The following is a 23,348-nucleotide window of genomic DNA, read 5'->3' on the forward strand; positions in this document are numbered from 1 at the left end:
GAAATCTCATCAGAAATCTTCTTAGTGGAAGCGTGGTGTCGAGAAGCCATTCTTAAGGAAAGGAAAGGGGGAAAAAGGCTGAGGTACAGTATGCCAAAAATACATTAAAACTGGTCTGCAAATCAGTGGCAACTTGTCTCATGAGTGACGAATCCAAATTTGATTTCTTTCATTCAAATTGTCACCTATACTGTATGTAGGGGAGAGGTCGTGGGCCGGGGCTGTATTTTAGTCAGTGATGTTGGGGATCTTTTCCAATCTGATGGAATTATGAACTCGGAAAAGTAGCACGAGATACTGACCCATAAAGCGTTACCATCTGGAAAGTGTCCGAATGGCATGTTTCAGTATTACAATACTGACAACAAACACACTCCCATTGCAGTAAAAGCACACCTGGATAGAAAAACTGCAAGAACGCGTGTCTAAGAAAGTCCAGTCTGTGATGCAGAATACAGATGGACATATGGAATATTCACTTTGTAAAAGCTCATTTTTTGTCTTAACCTTTCTGTCGTGTTCGGGTCAAATATGACCAATTTACAAATTAAAACACTCATAAATATTGTGTTTTACATCTGATTGCCTCAAGGCCTTATGACATCCTCCACACTATGCTGTATTTCCATGTATGTTTGCACTTTTCAATAAAATGCTGCACCTATTTCCCCATTTTACAAGCAAAATAGAAAGAAATGAGGGCTGACTCAAGACTTTTTCACACAACTATACACACTATGTCTAGAAGCACTCTTGTGTAGATTTCACCAGATTCAAACTGGAGGAACCCAACAGAACCTGTTAGAACAGCTGCAAAGGCTCTCCTGCAACAGCTGTATCTACTAAGCCATATTGAATAGTTACTGATATGGGGCCCGGAGGGCATTTCGTTTTACCTCTGTTATCTGTTTAGCCTAAGAAAGACTGACTTGCAGGCTGTCAGGCAGAGCTGCACCTCCTACACATATAAATCTGACAACTGTCAGCAGTTGTTTATTGCAGACATGTTACCAGGAGGTTTGGTTTACCAGGAGATTTTTATATCTGGGTTTTATTTTTGTTAAAGAATTTCTCGGTGAAAATGTCCAAAGGTTGCGTATGTATTTTATCTGCTTCCAGAGTAATTGGTTTAGAAAATTAGTTTGTCCACAGCCCAGGTTTAATTGGAATTAAACACAAATATATGGAAAGGTGAACCGCTCCTGCTGTTAGATTAACTGAGTCTATAAACGTCTGCTGAGGTAATCGCATTAGAAAAATGTGTGTAGTTGTGTGTTTTTGTGCAAATTTGTGAATGCAAATACAAGGCTGTCTATGCTGGCTCCAAGTTCCTGTGTGTGCACATCATTTTATATTAACCTATCCCACAGAAGGTCAGTGTAAACACGTAATTAGCTTTAAAACAAAGGACATTATCACCTCATTTTTTTCATACCTGCTAATATCTGCTATTGTCTGTCATGTGTATACCATCTCAAGAGAGCCATGGAGTTTAGTACCTCTTAATATGATATGAATTGCTCATTTAAGCTTCAACCAGGGACAAGGAAAAGTGCACCGAGTCGTTGTTTTGAGAATATGTGATAAATTAATCACACCAGATACTCACATTTATTTCTGATGTCCCTACTTTCCTGTAAATCTCTAATTAACACTGTTGATCCCAGTGTGTTGCAAAAATTAAATCAGAAGATCTAAGGGATGATTCACAACCTGTTATTGATAATGGGCTTCAATTAATTGAGTGCTCCTGAAGCATCAATCCTGCCTGAGTAGCAAGCACCTGTTTGAGTAATTAAGCACCTTGTGCATTCAGTCAGGGGCACATCTTCCCTGCTGACTGCTTCAAAGAACTACTGTGGGGCGTGCAGGCCGGATTATTGCCTTAAAAGATCATACTGAGAGTATGAAGCCCCAGCGCTGTCAAAGAAACTTAAAAAAAAAAAAAAAAAACACATTATGCTACTTGGGGTGTAATAATTACTGAACTTATTTAGGGGTATTAACCCTTTAAAGCCGGTCAGAGCCGGCATGCTCTGTTTTGCATAACTATTTTAAAATCCCGGTAGCACTGCAACCACATAAGCTAGCGCAATAATTTCTTTTGCATATGAAACCGGAGGAGTTGTACTTACATCTTATGCCATCAGCTTGCCCTAGGTCACGGTTTCCTTCCACATATAGCTTTGCAAAAATTGCATAAAAAGCACTTGCAGCAACAAAAACATAATATTCCAGAAACATGCTTTGCCGATCCGATCAGCTGTTCGTAACACTTCCTATGCTGGAATAGATCAATTATCGCACATCCGCCATTGCCTGCCTGAAACCGGAAGTGACGTCATATTCGCGGAAATGTAGTTTTTTTTACCATCAGGGCTTTGTAAGCCTATACTAATGTTTTTAAAAGTTATGTTTGACTTTATGACTTTCTGTGTCGTTTCTGGGATGCTTAGAAGTCAAATTGCACTGCTGGAAATAGTTTATTTTGATGCGCATGCTGTTTATTTGCAAATTTGCACTATAATATTTATTTTTGTTTTTCCTGCAGTGTATAAAAATTGATGTATTTCAAAAATAAAACTATGAAGACATTCAAAATAAATTTCCTGTGGTGGGAAACTATTTTGTGCAACTTTTTTGTATTTACAGTTTTGAGGGATAAGCCTCTTTAATTTCTCTGACAAGAAATATATGTTAAAAAAACAAAAACGATTTTAAATTTTCTTGTAGTTTATTGCACTCTTTTTGCAATTAATGTAATTACTATGCACTTAATGCATACATATTATTAAAATTTCGGCTATAATGGTTGTATTGATGTATAGCAACTTGAAATGCTCCCAAAAATGGCACTACAGCATGTAAAAATATAAGCTCTGGCGGACTTGGTTCTATGGTAGGTCTTAAAGGTTTAATTACTACACCTTAAAATAAGTCCAGTAAGATTAAATAAGTAGTGTGTACGCAAAAAAGAAAGAGGAAAAAAGAAACCACGCTGGGTAAAAACAGCTAATTAACGATATAGCTATCTTATTTAGGTCATCTTGCACCCATTTGGCATTGTTGACATTGGCAGGTTCAAATGTGTGACACTGAATCCATAACTAGGGCTAATGATACCCTATCCACTATCTGGCAGCAGCTCAGTAAAATTATACTTTTTGAGGAGTGGCTGAAATGTTATCTACTGCATCACAGCATATGTTCACTTCTGCAGATGTGGTGGTTTATGTACTTTTTAAAACCTAGTGCACTTTAATCCATATAAAAAATGATTCCGTTTAAACCCATAAAAATGGTTTTGTAACGTATATTATTATCCATGCATTATGTAGTCTCTCGAGGCCCTGCAGCAAATGCTTAGTTCTAGTCAGTGCGCGCTAGTCCAAATCTGCTCATGTTCAATAAGACATCTTAGCCGTACTCATTCACAGTATATTAACTCAATTCACTACTCAAACAATGATATTTCAGGTTAATGTCAATACTATACTTCTCTGCAGCTGTGACTATTTGGAGAAGCAGCGCAGTGGCCTGAAACACTACCCCAAAGGATGGAGTGTCTCTTTGTGTTAGACAGATTATTGCAGGCTGGTTGGAGGACGGATTGGGATTTAACAGAGGACAGCCATTAAGTGGGCTTCCCTTCAAGGTGTCAGTAACAAAAAATAAATACATAAGTAAATGCAAGCTGAGGTTAGTGCTGGGTAGTAAATCAGCCTTTTTTAAAAGCTGAATTGAATAGTTTCCTGTTTATATCAATATATTTTGATATGTCAATATAAAATGGTTAAATTGGTTTACATTTACAGCATATATTTACAGTATATTGACTTTATTTTTATTTTTGTGCATGTTTGATGCTCTCCGTCCTTTTAATTGCCCCCTTGGGGATAAATAATGTGTTTCTTTATTTGAATGTTGAATTAAATATACACTATTTTCTTCCAGAAAGCTGCCATATCTACCCTAATAGAACTCCATCAAAGCCTGCAAACCAGCCCCCCCCCCCGACACACACACACACACACACACACACACACACACACACACACACACACACACACACACACACACACACACACACACAGGTTCTTGTGAAAGCAGTGATAGAAAGAGCGATATTTTAGGGATGGATTTGTGAAAAACACTGAGAAAGTACAATACTAGATTTTGCTCTCATTCTGCTCACTTTAAGTCACAAATAAAAGATGTCCAATGTAACATGTAACTTATATCATAGAACACATTATGTATCACTGTTTAGCTTAAAAATACCAAACAGGATGTTTAAGAATTTAAGGTTTAAGAGGTTTAAGAATACAAAATGAAGAAAGGAAATAGGAAGGATGAGGAAAGGAGAAGGACTGTGCATGAAAGTACAGAGCAGAAATCATATAAAAAGTATAAAAGAATATCATCAGTAGACTAGAGACCTACACAAGAGGAAAAGTCAGAGGAATAGACATCACTTGAGGCAGAATTAAATTTTAGTAATACAAACATTTCTTGAAGGAAAAGCTCAGAATCAGTAATGTTAGATCAAGGCCTGATTAAAAAGGCACAGGTTGAAGACAGGCTGAAAATGTGATTCAGAACACTATCCACTGAGGTTTGGTCTATTAAAATAAAACCAAAAGCACAGAGAGAAAACAGGGAGATTGGATGGATGGGTATAAAAGAGAGAAGAAGAGTTGAGCAAATTTATAGAAAAGCAAAGAGAAGGACATGGATGAGCAGAATGGAGCCTTGGGGATGGAGAGTGAAGTGGATGAGCGAATAACTGGTGAGGACAGAAGGAGGAAAGAGTGGAAAGAGAGGAGTATAAAGGAGAAGAGCAGGGGGAAAAGAAGAGGAATGAGTGGAGGGCTTGGAGAGCTAGGTTGCAGCTCTGGGGACACGTGAATGAAGAAGCTGAGAGAGACACGGGTGTAGCTGCAGGGGTGGTTGCTCCATTGCGCAGGTTGCACTAGAAAAGAGGGCAGAGATGGAAGTCACTTTTTGAGCTCTGGGGCCCAGAATCCAGTGTGCATGTTAGTTAGGGAAGGAAGAGTGTATTTGCCCTGTCATTGAAGCTCCCAGGCCAACCACTAGTGCATTGTTCCATGGCAAATGATCCTGCAGGAAAGAGCTGCGTGTGGATTTGTTTTCTATGTGTGTTCAGCGTGTGTGTAATTTTGCAAGTCGTGAATATATATATTTTTCTCCAGCATAACACGGGAGCCACTCTTCAAAAGCAATTACTGAAGCTCAAGTATGAAGTGTTTGTTTACCATGAAAGTGACCTGCCACTCAGGATTTCAATTATCAGCCTCTCTGCCTGTGAACCTAAGCTTACACACAGAACAATAACACCCTGCGTTTTTGCACAGATAAGGTAGCAGGCGCCAGGTTCGGCCACAATCCAAATAACTACATCTAACAAGATAACAGGACCATTAAAACATCTGAAGTGTTCCCGTAGAGTCGCTGTTATTGTCTGCCAGGGGAACTGCCATCATTGCATGAGGTAACAACAAACAATGGAAAAAATTAAACAGCATGATGGGAAACAAAATATGGCATAAGGGGAAGCACTGCAAATATTTGTAACTCATACATTCATAACTCATGAACTTAACTCTATATTATGTTCTAGTCAATACATTGCATTTCTGTTTAATCTGTAACAGGACCTCCTTGTTTTGAATTGAATTGAAATGGAACACTAGAGGTGTTCTTCATTAAAACTGAGGATCGCAACTAGCTTGCAGCACTAGAAGTAGGCCCTGTCTTCGAGGAAGGGAAATAATGCTAATTTAGCTATTAATTCCACACATACACGCACACTCTGAAGGGATAAGCAAGTGGAGCTGTGTTAAATCCTAAACAAGGGTCTGCGCAAACAAATTATTTAGCAGTGAACTATGTGGAATAGGAGTTCAGTGATTAGACAGTCATTTGTCACACTAGCGTCACGTGTGGACCACTTGAGCAGACAAATGTTTTATGAAGTGGCCTTTAGCGTGACATGGACCTTCTAATCAGGAGCTCAGACAAATGTTTAAAATGTAGAAAATGACTGCGAGTGAGCGAGCGGTGAAAGGAGGGAAACAAACAAACTGCAGAATTAGTGTCATGAGTAATAAGCAGTCGTCCTCTTCCACCCAGCTGTAAGTAATTCCATTGAAGTGCAGTGACTAATTGATATGAACTGATAGCCATCACTGAGAAGATCTCACATTACCACGCAGTACAATTGAATAATGCAACTGTTTTGCATGATAATGAATGAGGCTCTGACAATTCAATCACCCACAGACTAAATATCTAATGTCATATAAAGAATATGAAAGATCTAGATTCTTCACGGTGAATGAAGAAGCAGCAGAGTCATGTCTGAAGCAGGCCTTCTCAGCAAAAATACATGTTTTTAATCCTCCCCCACTTTTTGTAGTAACACTATTTTATTCAAGAATGTATTCTTTCAGTTTGCATAATTGATTTGATTTGGAAGATAAATTCTCTCTATCCCTTAGACTTTAAATGAAGTGCTGCTGTTGTTGACACTCAGCCAAATAGATAATCAACTGTGAACTGTGCTGACTTGAAATAATAAGAGAAAGCTGTGAGGAAATCTGTGGATTTGGGAGTGCATCGAGAATTTCAGGGGTTGTGTATTTTATTTATACCAGTGGAATACTCTCTATTTAAATCACAGCACAGGTTTTAGGCATGATGTGTTCCTACTAAACAAAATGGAAAACCTGAGTAGGAGATGAGGTTTGCAGTTTTTTTTCTTCCAAATTAGGTTGCACCTGGACAACATACTGGAAACGCGCAAAGACATTTGAACATAAAGGTCAGTATAATCATTAGTTCTAGGAGCTTGAATTTTATCCTTTTAGGATTTTTATAAAAGCAAAACTATGTATTTATTTATTTGTTTATGTATTTATTCGTTCCAAGTTAAGGTTTAAAAGCTTGCTAAACCAAGAAAGAAACACTGAACTTACAAATAACTACAAAATATACAGTATTTATACTCCAATTATGTATTTTTGTTCTTACATTCATTATCTGGTATATAATCTGCTGCGCATCAGGATTCAAGAGCTTGCAGCAAATAGTAGAAGCATCTTGAAGCTCATCAGAGTTTTCTTTCACTCTGCACAGACATTTTTCACAAATGCTGCATCCACAAAGCCACCAGCATTGTGCACAAGTAATATGCAACTGAAATATTCCGGCCCTCGCTGCCAGACCTGCATGTTTTGTCTTTTATCTCAATTAACACACTAAAAAACAAACAAATTTAAAATTTTTGCAACATTCTTGATTGATAAAAGTCAGATTTATAACTTAAAGGGAAACACAATTACCCAGTATATCTGCTGCAAGACATGCTGGGCGATTCACAAAACAAATTATATATCTAAAAGGAATTAAAGAGATGTGAAAGATGATTTAAAATGGGATGCAATCACACACCTTTGGAACTTCAGGTTGGGGGTTCGACGGCTGATCAGAGCTTCTGTATCCAGTAAGGGTCCCTAGGCTAGACCCCCCGTGCTAACCAAGCCTACATCGGATATGAATTAACAACCTCTTTATCAGCAGAAGGGCTATTCATCATCCCATCAGGTATTGACACAGCAGTGGGACTGTAACCAGATGGAGTATCACCTCAAAAGAATACTATTATTCCCTGCCAGCAGCAGTGACACCTGTAACATAGGCACTAAAACAAAAAGGTCAGCAGCATCCATCCATACTGCTCCGGTTCTCTGAGGAAATCTTGTGGGATGAGCTTGAAAACAATAACACGGACTGATAACTTTCCCGAGGCAGCTGCTGGGGTTGTTACTCCCTTTGGATCTTAGAATTAGAGCACTCTCCATAGTCAGCGACTTATGGTAGAATGGTGAGTCAATGATGCAAATAGGCCCCGTGGTACTGAGATGCTAATAATGAGCACCAAGGGCACAGTGTCACTCAATAAATCAGGGTAACACAAGCTACTTTTGTTGATCGGATGAAATGACCATGAAAAATGTACGGGTGGAAAGCTTGCTGCTCCCAAAGGAGAACGGCATGCGAGGCCACCTTGCTTTCAAAACAGTATGTTTATTTATTTATTTTTATCACAAATTTGGGTGTCAGCAAAACAGAACAGATGTTTATTCAATGCAGCAAAATCCAAAAAAAGAGGCTTTTGTTAAATATAATCTCTTAGGTTGTTTCGGTGGAAGGCTTGCATGTAGATGGATCACTACAAATTAAATGCAGTTGTTTACTATTAAGCGTCACCTATATTACACATTATATTTAAATTAACAACTGGCTCAAACACTGAAAATACCAGTAATATTATATATTACATGTACCAGGTTAAGTCCACTTGAAATATTTCATTTACTTTTATTTCAAACTAAATGAACAAATCAATGAAATCTTAACTATTCAAATATTTTGGGATTACATGCGTTGCAGAACTCTTTTTTTGTTTTTAAAGGAACGATTCTGAGATATAACTTCTTCCTTTTTTAAGGGAGCACATTTTCAGTCTTTGCATTGAGAATAGTACTCAAAGGGCAAGTAGCTTGAGTGTCTTGGTGAAATAGAGGGCTGTGCTAGAAGCTGGGCAGTCATTCAGTTGATCATTCAGTCATCTCGAGAGCTGGCAAATCAGTTGGTGCAGCACACTGAGCTGCGCTAGTTGTCAATCTGGGCTCGTTCTTTGCCCTCTGGTCAAACTGTTCAACTGGCAGGGTGGAAGTATATAATCTGACAACTCGTGTTACAAGGCAGTGGAGGCACTGTTCAGTCATCTCTTTCCAGCAAGATCGCTGTCCAGATGCTTAAAAATCTGTAACAGGACCTCCTGTAAAAACTCTGTTAAAAGCAAGTGCATCCTCCAAAAAAGGATGAAATGTGCACCTGTATTCTTTTAGATTTAGAAAGTAGTAAACAAAAAATAATTCATTAACACTTTTTGTGCATTTGTGTGCATCATTCAAGTAGAAAGAACTGATGTGAACTTGAGAAAACGTAACCGTAAATATGTGATAACCTACATCTGAGCACAGGAGCAAGTAGGAAAATGAGTCACACGCTGCACTAAAAATGCTGATTGTAAGTTGTCATTATTACAGTCCAAATCAGGAAATGATTACAAAGTGCATAAAAAAATTGTGAGACTGGATGAAGTTTTATCTTTGGGATTGCATTGATTATGAAACTGCTGCTCTCATTACATGATACTCTTATTTTTAACATTATAAATTTTCTAGGGTCTCTTTGCCTGAAGTGGTTCTGTAAAAAAACAAAAGCTTGCAATTTTCTTGTGCACAAACGTAAGTAGTCTGGTGATAATTGGCGCACTTTTGTCTGCGCCCTTATTTCCCAGTGGATCACCACAGCGATAGAGCCGCATGTTCGATTTGACACTGAATGCTCTTCCTCATGCAATCCTCACGTTTATCTGGGCTTGGGACCGGCAATCGAAGTACACTTGTGACTCTCTGTGTTTATGTTTGTGTCCTCATGGTTTCAAATTAGAGCTCTTGTGCGTGTAAAGTGAATGTGTTAACCACCAATAATACTGAAATTTATATAAATTCATGTAACAATATATCTTAATCGAGTTAAGAACCATTATAGTTCAGTCCCCAGACAGTTATCTGAGCTAACTTGTCCACAGAAGTGATCAAATACTTTAAGTCTAATCAGATTATCCATCACGTGATAGCATTGCGCCCACCAGATTAATTTTATGGCACGCCGACGACCTTGTCCTATTGTGTGAAGCAGCTACAAATACTTCCACGTGAAGGTAAAGATCTTTGCACTCACTGCAATGGATTAGGAGTGAACCAAGCCACACATCCATTTTACACTCCTAGTTTATGTCTCTGTATGTGTTTGTGTTTGTGTGTGCGAGTGTTTGTGTTTGTCAAGAATGAAGAGTGTATATGATTTTTTTTTCTTCCCAGGGTCACTTTGCCTCGAGGTGATTCTTGTATTTTTATTTTTTTATTTTCCAGGCTCACACTCTACTTAAGCTCTGAACCAATTTAACACAGACCGGGAACGCAGTTAAAAGCTTGACAGAGTCACTCAAATCCCCATCTGCACTATATTGGGGGCATGACAAGAAAAAAAAAACGAGGGTGAACGATAGAGAAGAGGAAAATGGTCTATGAGGAAGAGTGGGGAGGGCAGGCTGTTTAAGGGGGAATGAAATAGATCTGCATGGACACAGAAAGAGAGCAGTGTGTGTGTACTATGAATGGCACTATATTGCTAGGAAGAGTTATTTGAATTAAACTGATATTTAATTATCATACAGACATTAAAATGATGTCTAAACTGGAGCAAAAGATATTCATCTCACTTGTTAGTAAATGAAACGAGACTTCATCAAAAACAGATCAGACAAGTTTCAAAGTTTGGGGCTAGAAACACTGGCAGCCATATGTGTTTTCCATTTATACAGCCATTAAACTGATGAAAGGATTGCTGAATTGAAGGGGATGGGCCAAATGAATTCATTTGTCACTTTCTAATTTCTCAGTTGTTCAGAGCCATTTGCCAACAGCTCTTAAAAAGTTGTGTTAGGAACAGTAATAAAAACAGACCATGTCGATGATGAGCTCCAAAAATGATGCAGTGCCACCTGTTAATGCTACAAGATGTAGACAGAATGCCAAAATGGCTTTCCCTGAACAAAACCCACATTAGGGATTTTTTAATTACTTCAACAAGGCAAAATGAGGGAAAAGCTGTGTGCGTGTGTGCGTGTGTGTGTGTGTGTGTTATACATCTATGGTGAGAAGCAGTAAAAAAGAAAAAAAAAAAAAGAATTTCAAATTGTGATGCCCATCACAATTTGTTTACTCCCAACTCGGATTTAAATTATCAATATATCCATACTGCATGTGCCAGGCTGAGCAGCACACGTCTGCAGCTAAAGCCAGGCAAGTGATTTAAGAGGTCCATTGTGGTGCTGTGGAGTATAGCGCACCACAGAAAAGGCAAAGTGAGAGGCAATGGCAGTGTTGTGACAAGCATGTCAAAATCTCTTAGGCATGAATAAACATTCTCTTTCATAAGAGATTATTTTGCTTTTTGCTTTTTTTTTTTTGTCATGACAGAAGCGTGTACCGTCATTTTCGTGTGTGTGTGTGTGTGTGTGTGTGTGTGTGTGTTTCAGAGAGAGAGAGAGTCCACGTAAAAGGATGAGTAGGCATCTACATAAGAGAGGTGAAAAATAAAAAGCCAAAACCAAAAAACAATCCACCAAGCAAACAAACAAACAAACAAAAAAAACCTGAGCATCTACTAAACATTAAAGATGAAGCTTGTAATAAAGCAAAAATAATAAAAAAAATCAATAATGATTAAAACTAATGAAAGAATGTTATAATGTTATAATGAACATTTAGTACTAATTTAGCTGATTTTGCCATTAAAACAAATGCAAAATTAACACAAAATACAGGAACAAAAACAAGACATATATTCATCCAAACGACTGTTTAGGCAAAAATAATTGTAGCTTGCAACAGAAAATTATTGGAATATCAGATAAAGAATTTTCTTTGAGTTTGTCATTATGTTTGTTAACTAATGAAACAAAACAATGATAGTTTTGGGTTTAGTTTTTAAATTGGCATATATAATATGAAAAGCCATTATTTACTACAATTATTTACTAGTACTAATACATACCTACACTACAGTATTATTTGGCCTATTGGAGCTAATAGCCATGAAATGAAAATGGTACCATTCATGTTTTTTAGTCTGTTGCTAGACATCGTGAAGACAATATAATATCCCCTATATGTAATATCACTCAAAATTACACTTTTGTGGCTATAAAGCGGATGTTGGAGCTGTGAAATGAAAAAGACAGGATGCAGGATATGATGTCACAGATGCTTAAAAGTTGCTTAACAAAAAAAGATGCTTAACAGGTGGTTGCTTGGCAACCTGTTGATATCCTGATATAGATAAGAACCTTCAGGTGCCTAAGATCTGTGTGCCAAATTTGGTTGCTAAACTCTTGATCATGTCACAGGTGTTGGCGGACAAAGCAACAAAAGCACAGACAGACAGAAATCTCTTGAATTACAGGAAGATACCCAATTAACCACAGCAGGTGTAGCCTGATTCACCATGAAGGTTTTATGGAATATCAGACAGCATTGGTTGAGTGTCGATGGTATTACCCCTACACCAGTACATTGGGGTAAACCAGTGGTCAAAAGACACCTCCTTTGTTCGCAGGGGAGACTGTTGACCAACTAAATGAGGTGAATGAATGCAGCAGCGAAAAGACAAAATGACGAAAAAGTGTTTGCACAAGATGACATAAGGCTGATATAATTTGGCTGATATACATGTAAAAGCAAACCATAACTAAAATAAAGTCCTGCCAAAGCAACCCCTGCTGGTGATAGTTTGTGTTTTTGTGTATGTGAATGGATGTTTTACACATAGCCCAGACTAGCTTTTGTTATGTGACATGGACAATTTTACATCCCTGCTGGAGCAGTTCAGTTAAAGAGTTTGGGTTTCTAAAATGTGCCCTTGTAATGTAGAATTGATCGATGTAGGTTGATAGGGTTCAGTGGAATGAATATAAAATGTATTCAATGAACTGATTAGCTCACACCACCCAAGTAGGTCAGTCATTAATGACAGTACAAACATACTGTTGGAGGAAAAGTGGGACAGTGGTCAGTACTGTTGCCTCCCAGCACAAAGGTTCATTGCTCGAACCTGCTGGTGTTCTGCGTGGAGTGCGCTCTACCTGTGACGATAAGGAAGGCCAGCTCCACACCCACACAGGGACTGAATTGGATAAGCAGTTTAAACAAAGTGTATGGATGTACAAAGAAAAACAAACCTTGGAGAGTTAGTATCAGAATCAGCAATACATAATTTCTAGATTCCAGCCTGCTTTAGTGACATAGCAACAAATTGCTCATAAGTACATTTCATTATGGGATATTACTATACAGCAATTGTTTGGCCATTTTTTAATAAACCAAAGAAAATTATATTAATTTAAATCCAACAAAGAGTTTGCAGAAAGAAAGCAAGACAAAAACAAGATGTCATGAACATCCCGCAATTACACTTGGTTTTTCATCTTTAATGGCATTAAATTTTAACCCTATATAATCTTGATTAATGTATAAAACTAAAGACGCAGCCCTGGAGCTCAAGTTAAGTTGATCCTTCTTGTGAGAATGATCAAACTACTGTGTGTTTGCGTGACTAAGTTGATAGCAGCAGTCACAGGAAGGGGTAGAGGGTTAGCAAGCAATAAGATGGACGGTGGAGGCAGGGTGCTGCCATGGGCTGCAGGGAGAGAGAGGGAGTACAAAGACAAACGGGGGAAGCTTTTGATGGCTAATGCAATAACCACAGCTGCCACTGAATGAGCCCGAATGATGAAGAGTAATCAGAGTGGTTGAGGCAGCTCTAAAAGTTAGAGACACCGCAAACACGGGTAGTTGATAGATGGCTAAAAGGGAGGTTGGAGAGAGGAAAAGACAAAGCAATTCATTATATCAAGAACACTGTAGCTGTCATTTTTTTGTGAAATTTGGCAACAGCTTGTGAATCTCAAGAAGACTGATGATTGCTAAAATATCAATCAATCAGCACCCTTATGAGAATCTTTATTTAAGTGGCTAGTTAAAGCAACTGAAGAACTATTTTCAGTACTGATGTCTTCAAAAGGTGAAATGAGGATGTCTGCCTTTTTTTCCCCTCTGCTTGATAAGTGACTCAAACTAGCAGTTTATTATCACAATGGCTGCAAATTAATTTTTGACCAGTCAGCCAATCAATTAATCATTGCAGCTCTGCAATCAACTTTAACCTGGCTGGTGTCCAGTCTGGAAAGGATGGGGTGGGGTGGGGGGGGGGGGGGGGGGGGGGGTCAGGGCTCCCCACAAGGAATTTCAAGTGAGGGCTGGCAACTAATGTTATGAACCGCCTGGCTTAGTGGACCCAGTGGAGACTAAGACCCAGTGGAGACTCAACACTAATTTCAGTCTGAAAGCTACCACATTGCTCGTCTGATCTAAGAGTCAGCGGGATCACAACTTAGAATCACCAGAATGACACTTGTCCATAATAGAGTGGTCAAACCAGGTACATTAAAGACCTCCCTGTGGAGTGGCATACACAACCTGGTGAAAACAGATGTCTCTTTGGACTGCCTTTTCTAGAAGCTTCCTACTCATCAGGAAGATGAAAGCGATGAATCAAGTGTGTTAGTTCTTTTTCGGATCGTTTCAGAGGGAAAGGGCCATAATCAAAGGCAAGGTCAGAAAAGAGCCGACTCTCTGTCCAGCACTCATCACAGGAGAAGAAAGAGAAAACATGTTGTGCTTCTGGTGCCTGTTTCAGAAATTCAGGGATTTCTAAAGCTAATGAGATTTTAAAAATCTTTAAATGTAATTGAATTTATACATCATGCACTTAATAAAAGAATTAAGTGAATGCCAAGTGTAATTTTATTTTAATAATCACTTCCAGATTTCAACATTTCTGTCTCAAAGTAATCTCCTTTTTCCAAATTAGCCAAAAATAAATAAACAGATATCTAAAACACAGGGAAAACTAAGGTGAGCTGTCTCTGATGCACTACTATATGTAGTTCATTCTGAAAATAAAATCAGCGAAAGAGTGGCACTGCCACTCTATTAAAAGGTGTTATCATTTTTATTAGATCAATCACTTGACAAGAGTGTAATTTATCACATGGTTATAAAAAGAAAAAGTTAAAAAAAAAAGTAAAAAAAAACAGATGACAGACTGAAAACCTTCTGGTACTTTTAGTAATTTGAATCTAAATAGGTTATTAAGTTTGAGTGCTTCAGGTACATCAATCTTTTTAATTGACAGTTTGCCCTTTCTAAAGCCATTTGGCGTCAAGCAAGTTTTGACTTTGAAGCCGATTATCTATTTGCCGTACTTGAGCAGACAAACTGACTTTCCCTTGTGTACGTTAGACATTTGTGGTTTCCGTGGTAATTTTATAGCGGGGTCTTTGTGAAATGGATAGCTGAAGTGAGCTCAGACTAATCTTAGAAGTGCTGCAGTGAAAACAGAATTAAAGTTATCATAAAAAAGGTGAAAGAATGAAAATCTCTTTATAGGGTTTTGGTTTAAACATTGTTGTGTCCCTTTTACTGGTATGTAACAGTTATCAATTCACTTCAGAGTGTGGCATTTTATAATCCCATTGTTATTCTAATGTTATTATACAAATACACATTTTTTTTTAGCCAATATGTATTAAATCATCAGCTGAGAAGAAAGAAAGAAGTGGGGAGAACAAAAAACCCCATCCAGACATTTATTATCCTTTTTTTTCCTGCCCTGAAATCACCTTTGCCGTCTGTCAAAAAAGTCAAATCCTTTACCACACACTTTTGAGTATCAAGCCAGAAGCAAGCTGCAGCCTCCTTCAAGCTGCATCAAAGAGAATATCTGGGTACCCTCAGATAGCCGAGTGGTAAACTCCTTCACCTGTGCAACTCTGTTTGCCACAACAGGTATACAGTAGTTTGAGCCATTAAACATTCTCCCTTGATTTTCCCCACTGCCCGAGGAAAAAATAAGATAAAAATTTAATTAAAAACATAAAACCAAAGGAGAGTTGAGAGTTGACCTCTCTCCTTGAAAAAAGTCAACTTTTTCTCTGAAGCTCATAGAAACTTCTGATGTTACAAGATACAATTGTACCCCCAAACATAAAACAACAAAACTTTTTAAAGAGTACAAAGGTAAAATCTCATTAAAGTCATGACAAATTTCAGGTAAGTGACTGAAACAGGCAACTGCAGATGAACTGGGAAACTCTAGTAAAAGTCTCATAAATAAAATGAAAAAAAAAAATCTGTTTAATTATTTGGTTTCTTTTGTGTGTGTGTGTGTGTGTGTCAGTGTGTGTTTGCGTGTGTTTTTCTCCACTTTAGCTTAAAGTAACATGTGTAATTGTAGCAGCGGATGCCATTGGTTATGCATGCAGACCTATTAAAAGCTTAATGCATAAACAAAATGAGCTCTGTAAGTGGAAGGCAGTAAGGAAAGGTCAGAGTTATTTTTTCCCTTTCCAAAGTGAAGAGCTTTGGACCAGCTCTGCGGAGAAAATCACAGTCATGCAAATATGACGAGACGAAAGCTGGCATAACTACTTGCTATATTTGACACTGTGACTTTGACCCTAGCCCTGGGCTGAAAGAAATAGGCTTTCACAGCTGAGCTTTTAGGTTTATCATATTTGAAAGCAAATTCACCCCCCCCCCCCCCCCCCCACCCCACCCCCCATACCCCCACCCTATTCTGTGAAAAAAAAAAAAGTCAGTGGCTTAAAACATTGCTCTGGGGTCCCCAGAGATCCATTTGTGTCTTACTCACTCTCTGAGGGGGGGCGTGGCGTATGAGCACATTTGCAGCTTCATCTTTTTTTTTTCTCTATTCATTTTTATTTGAAAGACACATATTACTATTATCGTACTTCTGTATAATATTGTTGTCTTATCCTATTGTCATTAACCGTTGAGGACTGGGGTAGTTGCCGAGTGAAATCCTGACAGAAATGGAGGAAAATGGTCAATTGTGTCTCATTCTGCAGCTGGAGATGCGACGCAGAGCTTCAAACCAGAACAGGATGTGTTGCTGTTTTCAAGCGTTATTGATCAACGCCAGGGATGCTTCTTTCCAGTGCTCTGTACAAATAGTGATTATGAATAATGGCTGTAGCACACCACTGAGAGACGTGCCTTCTAATGTTTTCTTTGTATGTCATGTGCAATATTGACTTCACATGTACAGACACACATTGCATTCAGACATCAAGTTTAAGCTTAATGTGCCAACTGAACGCCCCTAATGTGGATTAGCTATGCATGGTAATGTCTGGAAGGAATCCTTGCCTCCCTAATGTGATATTCCTGAAAGTGCTGCCATGTTTGTGTGAGTTATTGTGCGTCTGTGTTTCTGTGCTGCGTTGACATGAAATCATGCGCTCAAAAATAACTATAGCTTTGCTTTCTATTTTAACATTAGCGCCCCGAGGGAGTATAAAACATGCTTAATACTAGTCTGACCTGGAAAACTGGGAAAAAAGAGGCTATGCCACCAGGTTTGCAGCCCCGTTACCTTTAAATCGAAGTCATAATAAAGTGAGTGGGCTGCCTTTGGATAATAATACAGACTGTTCATGCTGAGAGTGCGATTTTGCTAATGAGAGATAGTCAAGAGTGAAGATTTAAACGATTTACAATAGGGAACCAGTGATCCCAGGTAACCTTGTGGTGATTTGTGAGTGCATGGATATGTAGTGAGGAGAAAGAAGGAACAGACTGAGTCAGTGCATGTGCACATAATGCATAAACGTCTATGGAAAAATGTTTGGATGGCCATTTTCATAATCTAATTGAATGCATATAAAATTTAGAATTATGAAAGGATTTGCTGCAAAATAAACCTGTTAATAATATGTTTGCACTGCTCAACACTGGTTTCCTTCTGACTCAAAACTCAGTTAAAGTTCCACAATTAGATTGATCATCAAATTAGTTTTTAGGGTGCAATTATAAATGATTTAGAGGCCAGTCTTTGTGATTAGGGCCAACTGCCTAATAAGTAAGCTGACTTGTAGTGAAAGGAGCATGATTAACCAAGTTGACCAGACAGAAGAGATGAATAAGCACCTGATGAAAATGCCTACTGTCCTTGTCCCAGTGTAAGTGCATCGCTATTGTTTCCCAGAAAAACTCGACCCCGAGCCACAGCCTTCAGCGCCAAACTACAGATGATTTCGTCCTTTCATCTCAACTGAATCGGTGGCTGACAGAAACCGGCACAATTTTCACAGTGATTGATGTTTGTGACTGGAACTTGACAACTGGCAACATGCTACAAAACAGTTGCTTTGCTTGTCAATGCGACGATTTTTGTTTAAATGTTTCAACATCAAACCAAAGTTAAAACCTAAGCGTAGCCTTCAGACTGTTCATATGTACCCCTCACGGGTATTAGAATATCATTTGAGGGCAATTTTCACTTGCAAAAGGGATCAAACATGTGCCATACACAGTGATGTAGTGAGACATCAAAGATACAGAGGCTGTGAAACAGTGTTTTTGTTGTTGTGTAAGCAGTGGAAAACAATGGAAATTACACAAAAAAGCCAGGTGAAAAGAAAAAAATAATATGCCCATGTAATAATTTCACTTGATTTCACTTAATCTCAACAGACTTTAAAAGCCAACAGCAGTGGAGCTAAAATCATCATAATTGCTTGCTTTTTCCAATTTAAGTGTGAAGGGACAAGAAAGCAAAGTATGACAAATGTTCAGTTGTTGGCAGCAATAATGAACACAAGCGTCTTTAAGGGTTAATTCAGCTTTTAAAGTGGGGTCGTCCAAAGTACTTATTCCTTATCGGCGTATTACCTTCAATAAATGGCAGCTGAAGTGCCGACCGTCATTTAATGAATTGCCGTGAAAGCTAAGCAATGCACTGGTGAGGATGGGGTCAGCAGGAAAATGTATTATTCATACATGTATATCTCTCTCTATATATATATATATCTAAAACAGAGGCTTTCAGTTATAAATGTATATTCCAGTCCAAGTCTCTGAGTCTGTATTATTGTGAGACTTTGTTGATGATGATAACGTAGACCAGAGTTTTCACACTGGAAGTGTTGTGGCAACCAGAGACCACAGAAAGGACTTTGAGCAAAATAACCACTGAATATGGGGAAGTGGGTGTGCCTGGAGAGAGTTAATTAAAATTAAAAAAAAAACCAACAACTTATATTCTCTATTCATTGCGTAAGGTGTAATATTTAATTTTGATGTTTATGGCAGCTAATGAAAATCAGAAATCTAGTATCTCTCATCATTAGGGTATTTCCTAAAATTAATCAAAAGAGGCTCTGGTCAGGTAACTTGGTAGCAGTTTCAGCACTGTGAGCAAGCCTTAAGTCATCCTGGAAAAGGGAAATCTGCAGCAGATGGAAGCATGAAGTAGTCTAAAATATCCTGGTAGATTTCCGCGTTGACTTTGGACTTGATAAAACACAGCGGACCAACACTAGCTGATGACATGGCAAACCAAATCACCACAGACTGTGGGAAATTCAGCCTGGACTTCGATTCTGTGCCTCTGCTGACTCTAGGACCTAGAAAGACAGAATTTACTTTCATGCGATAAGAGGACTTTGGACCATTGATCAAAAGTTCTTTTCCTCCCTTTTCCTCCTTCTCTATGGATTAGTGTCGTAATATTAGGGACAGTTGAGGCCACTTTCCTGATGATGTTAGTGCACCTCGGTCCAGTCCTTGTGAAGCGCCACATGTTCTTAATTTGAATCTTCTTGGAAAGCCATCTCTGCTGCTTGGGCACCTTTTCCTATCACAATTTATCCTTGCTCTCAACTTTCATTTAATATGCTTCGATCCAGCGCTCTGCAAAGAGCCAGCCTTTTCAGCAGTGACCTTCTGTGGCTTGTGGAGGGTATCGTCATCTGGACCCAAATCAGTTGTCATTGTTGTTGCGTGTACTGAACAAGTCGACAATACCATGGTATTTAACCCTATAGATTACATTTAACTCATTTACTGAAACTGAAAATAAAATATTCTAATAATTTGAGATACCAGATTTTTGTTTTTGATGTGTTCTAATAATGATCTTTAAAACTAAAATAAAATTGTTCCAAAGGTACACACAAAACCTAATACTTTAAGACTTTTTAAGCAACAACAGATGGTGAAATATGTGAAAAAGACTGACGTAAAATTGAAATATCCCTGAAAAACAAATGCATGCAGCAAGCTGTTAGTTTGTTTGTTATCAAACTTTGGGGGGAAAATAATTTTGACAAACAGCTGCAGTATCACAGCATGGGCACACATATGTCCTCTATATCTTCTTCATCCTAAATGCCTTTGTAATTTATTTTGATTAATTATAATAGAATATCCAAGTTAAATAGACTTTTTTTTTTATAAATATAACTTCAAATATATAACTTCAGTCATTTTTTTAACAGTGTGTGGCAGCCCTCTGCAGTGTCAGTGTAGCAGTGTAGCACTAAATCTGTACCTTTAAAGAAACAGTCCTTGCTGTGTACCACGTAGATCCGTCTTCTTTCCAGGCAGGCAGTGCGGTAAACCTCACAGTGGTTCTCATAGAATCTGCCGTCTGAGCCGCACACCGGCACAAAGGAGGGCCGGCATTTTTCCTGGCAAACGCACTCTGCGCGGCCAGTTTCTGCCATTAGCACACATTGTCGACCCCGTCCACAGTAGGTCCTCCGACAGGGGTCTCCATCCGGATCAGATAGGGCTGGAAGAGCAAGAGAGAAAAGGGCTTTTATATCAAGAAAGAAAGCCAGAGTGTATGCCTTCATAAAATCGTATGAGAGGGGGAAACTTAGGCAATTTTTACTTGCGTATATAAATCGGAAAGAGTTACAAGGGCAGAGATAGAGATCAGCTGAATTTACAAAAAGCAAAAATGAAATAGATTTGTCTCTCCAGCACAGACAGACAAAGACATGAGTATTGCTTTCTCATAGATTTTTGCTGCTTAAAAATAACATGGCCAAAATTCAAGGACAGTTCTCATGTAGTGTGAGATTCTGAGGAACTTAGATAATCAAATATGTTTTCAAATAAATGAATCAAAACAAAATAAAAAAAAGACATTAATTCTCATTTAAAAAAAATTATTACATATGTGGTGCAGAATAAAACTAATCAAATATGTATTAAGGAAAACACATTTGCATGGATCATACAGTAGGCACCAAAATTAGAAAAACCGTAAACCAATGACAAACACCTCCAAACGTGATGGCAATTATCACACGGTGCTAACGAGGATAAACCTTTTTTTAAACCCAGTCTAACTCTCTACAGCTCAAACTGCAGGCTGCCCTTATTAACACCTCTCAGTAATCATTTGCACATACACGAGCACATGTGCATACAAACATACCAAGGTGTGTTTGAGCATATAAGGGCACTGAAAATGTAAGTAGAGTTTCCACATTCTGCCTTAGCTATTTTGTTGCCTATTAACACAAATGCACTCACTACTCACCCTCTTCATTATAACAACTCCTTGTGTCATCTCCTGACCTACACACATATGCAGGGACAAATGCACACAGCCATCACCACTGTAACCACTCACTGCCTAGGGCACCTTGCTTCTTCTTCTTCTCACTGATTTAATCTATCTGCACTTAAAGGAAGTCAAAAAGCTGCTGATTCAGCCAGATGCTCCACCTTGGATTGATGTTTCCTGACTCTGTGAGCCTGACCTCTGGCCCATGCTCCGTGGGGTTATTACAGTGAAAACGAGATTCTCTAAAAGGTACAAGCAAGGAATTTGCTGCCTCACAACCTCATCTGGCAAATGCCAGGGGAATATATTAAACATAAAAATGCCAGATCCCTCCTAGAGTTTACATGCCAATTAATTATAGGCAAACATGAAACTCTCCTACGCAAGCACCCACAGTGTTGAATTCATTGGCAGAGGCTTAACTTTAGGGTTTATCTGCAAGATGATAAAAATTCATTCTGTAGTTTTATTTGAAAATAAAAGCATTTTACAACAAAAATGAGTAAAACATTTGATATAGATGAGACTTGATTTTTTGAGTAATTAAGTAAATAAATAAAATTTATTTATAAACCACTTTTTAAAACAAGAAGCTATTAAAAAGTGCTTCACATGGGAATATAAAACAAACAAAACAACATATTACACATGAACATTACCCAAATGCCTTTCTAAACAGATGTGTTTTAAGCCATGTTTTAAAAGAAGCCACAGAGTCAATGGTGTGTAGCGGGGGAAGTAAACTGTTCCACCGTATTGGAGCTAGGGTTTGAAAAGCGTGATCCCCTTTCATTTTCAAATGGGTCCGTGGAATAGTCAGAAGACCACTATCAGTGGATCTAAGGATTCGGTTTGGAGAGTAGGGCTGAAGAAGCTCAGTGATATAGGTGGGGGCCTCTCCTCGTAAAGACATAAATGTAAAAGTGAGGATTTTAAACTGATATCTGTACCCAACCGGAAGCCACTGCAAGGATTTTAACATGGGAGTGATATGGGAGAATTTATTACTTGGACCGCTTGAAAGCAATTTAAGGAAGCCTTAGACAGACAGGAAAAGAGTGTGTTACAATAACTAGGAGGAGATGAAGGCATGGACAAGCATCTCCATTTCACCTTTGGTGACAATAGTCCTAAGTTTAGCAATATTTCTTAAATGAAAAAAGCAGGAGTGGGTCAGAGACTTGATATGAGCATCAAAAGACAGAGATTGATCAAAAATTATTCCAAGATTCTGAGCAGTAGCTTTTGTCGAGGCTGAGAAAGGACCAATTGACAAATTTGGGGCTTGATACTCTCTGGAGCAAGAATTAAACACTCAGCCTTGTCTGCGTTCAGCTGCAAAAAATTGTTCAATTTCCTTAAGACAGTCCATTAGAGTGGATAATTTGTCGAATTCCCAAGGTTTAAAGGAGATGTACATCTGCATACAGATGTTAGGAAATAATTATGAAACCGCTAATGATACGGCCTAAAGGAAGGATATATAATGAAAATAACAAGGGGCTTAAAACCAATCCTTGTGGGACTCCGCATGAAATTTTTTACTACATCTGACCAGACGTTTCCCACTGAAACTAAAAGTGTTCTATCAACCAGAAATTAGGTGAACCACTTTAGGACAGATCCAAATATCCCTACCATATGAGTTGAGTTATTATTTTATATGGAGACCGCTTCATTCACCATTAGAACAATTTGGAAAACCACAGAGGGAAACTACATGGCAGAATTAGCCTCTAAGAACATTATAGGACTTCCAGTGTAGGCAGGAGACATTCAAGCCAAAACTTGTTCTGACAGCTAGTCAGTGCCTGTGAATGCAGATGAATCTGAAATTCCATTTTGTCTACTGGTACTAACAGATTTTGCATATCCAAAAGCACAGTTTATGGAGATCAGCATAAGATAAGAACTTCTGAACCATCCTTTTGGTTTCTGTTAAAATATAAAAATGTCAAGAAGTGGTAGGAGATTAGGAGTCCCGCAGCCATTACAGGCCTACGGCGGGCGTTTTTATCAGTTAAATCACTGTTCTAAGCGCTCACAAAAATGAAGTTTTGGCATTAAAGCAAAGCTTTAAAAGCCCTAATTGATCCTGCTGTTTCTCCTATTAAAATTGCAAGCATTTTGTGCCTCTTGTTTACCTTTGAAGTCAACAAGCTCTCTTATTTGCCATGGAAACCAGG

General features: G+C 38.4%; 1 protein-coding gene across 1 annotated transcript in view; it reads right to left on the minus strand.

Moving 5' to 3' along the window:
* Positions 1-23,348, minus strand: part of fstl4 (follistatin-like 4) — a 215,420-nt gene that overhangs the window by 110,650 nt on the left and 81,422 nt on the right. Inside the window, exon 3 of the mRNA XM_085363999.1 lies at positions 20,134-20,376. Coding sequence (XP_085220125.1) covers positions 20,134-20,376 — 243 coding nt within the window. The remainder of the gene's footprint in view (positions 1-20,133; positions 20,377-23,348) is intronic.

This window comes from Diplotaxodon limnothrissa, linkage group LG10 (genome assembly GCF_057381915.1).
Source record: "Diplotaxodon limnothrissa isolate DT_005_m linkage group LG10, D_limnothrissa_male_GT1.1, whole genome shotgun sequence".
NCBI classification, from domain to species: Eukaryota; Metazoa; Chordata; class Actinopteri; order Cichliformes; family Cichlidae; genus Diplotaxodon; species Diplotaxodon limnothrissa.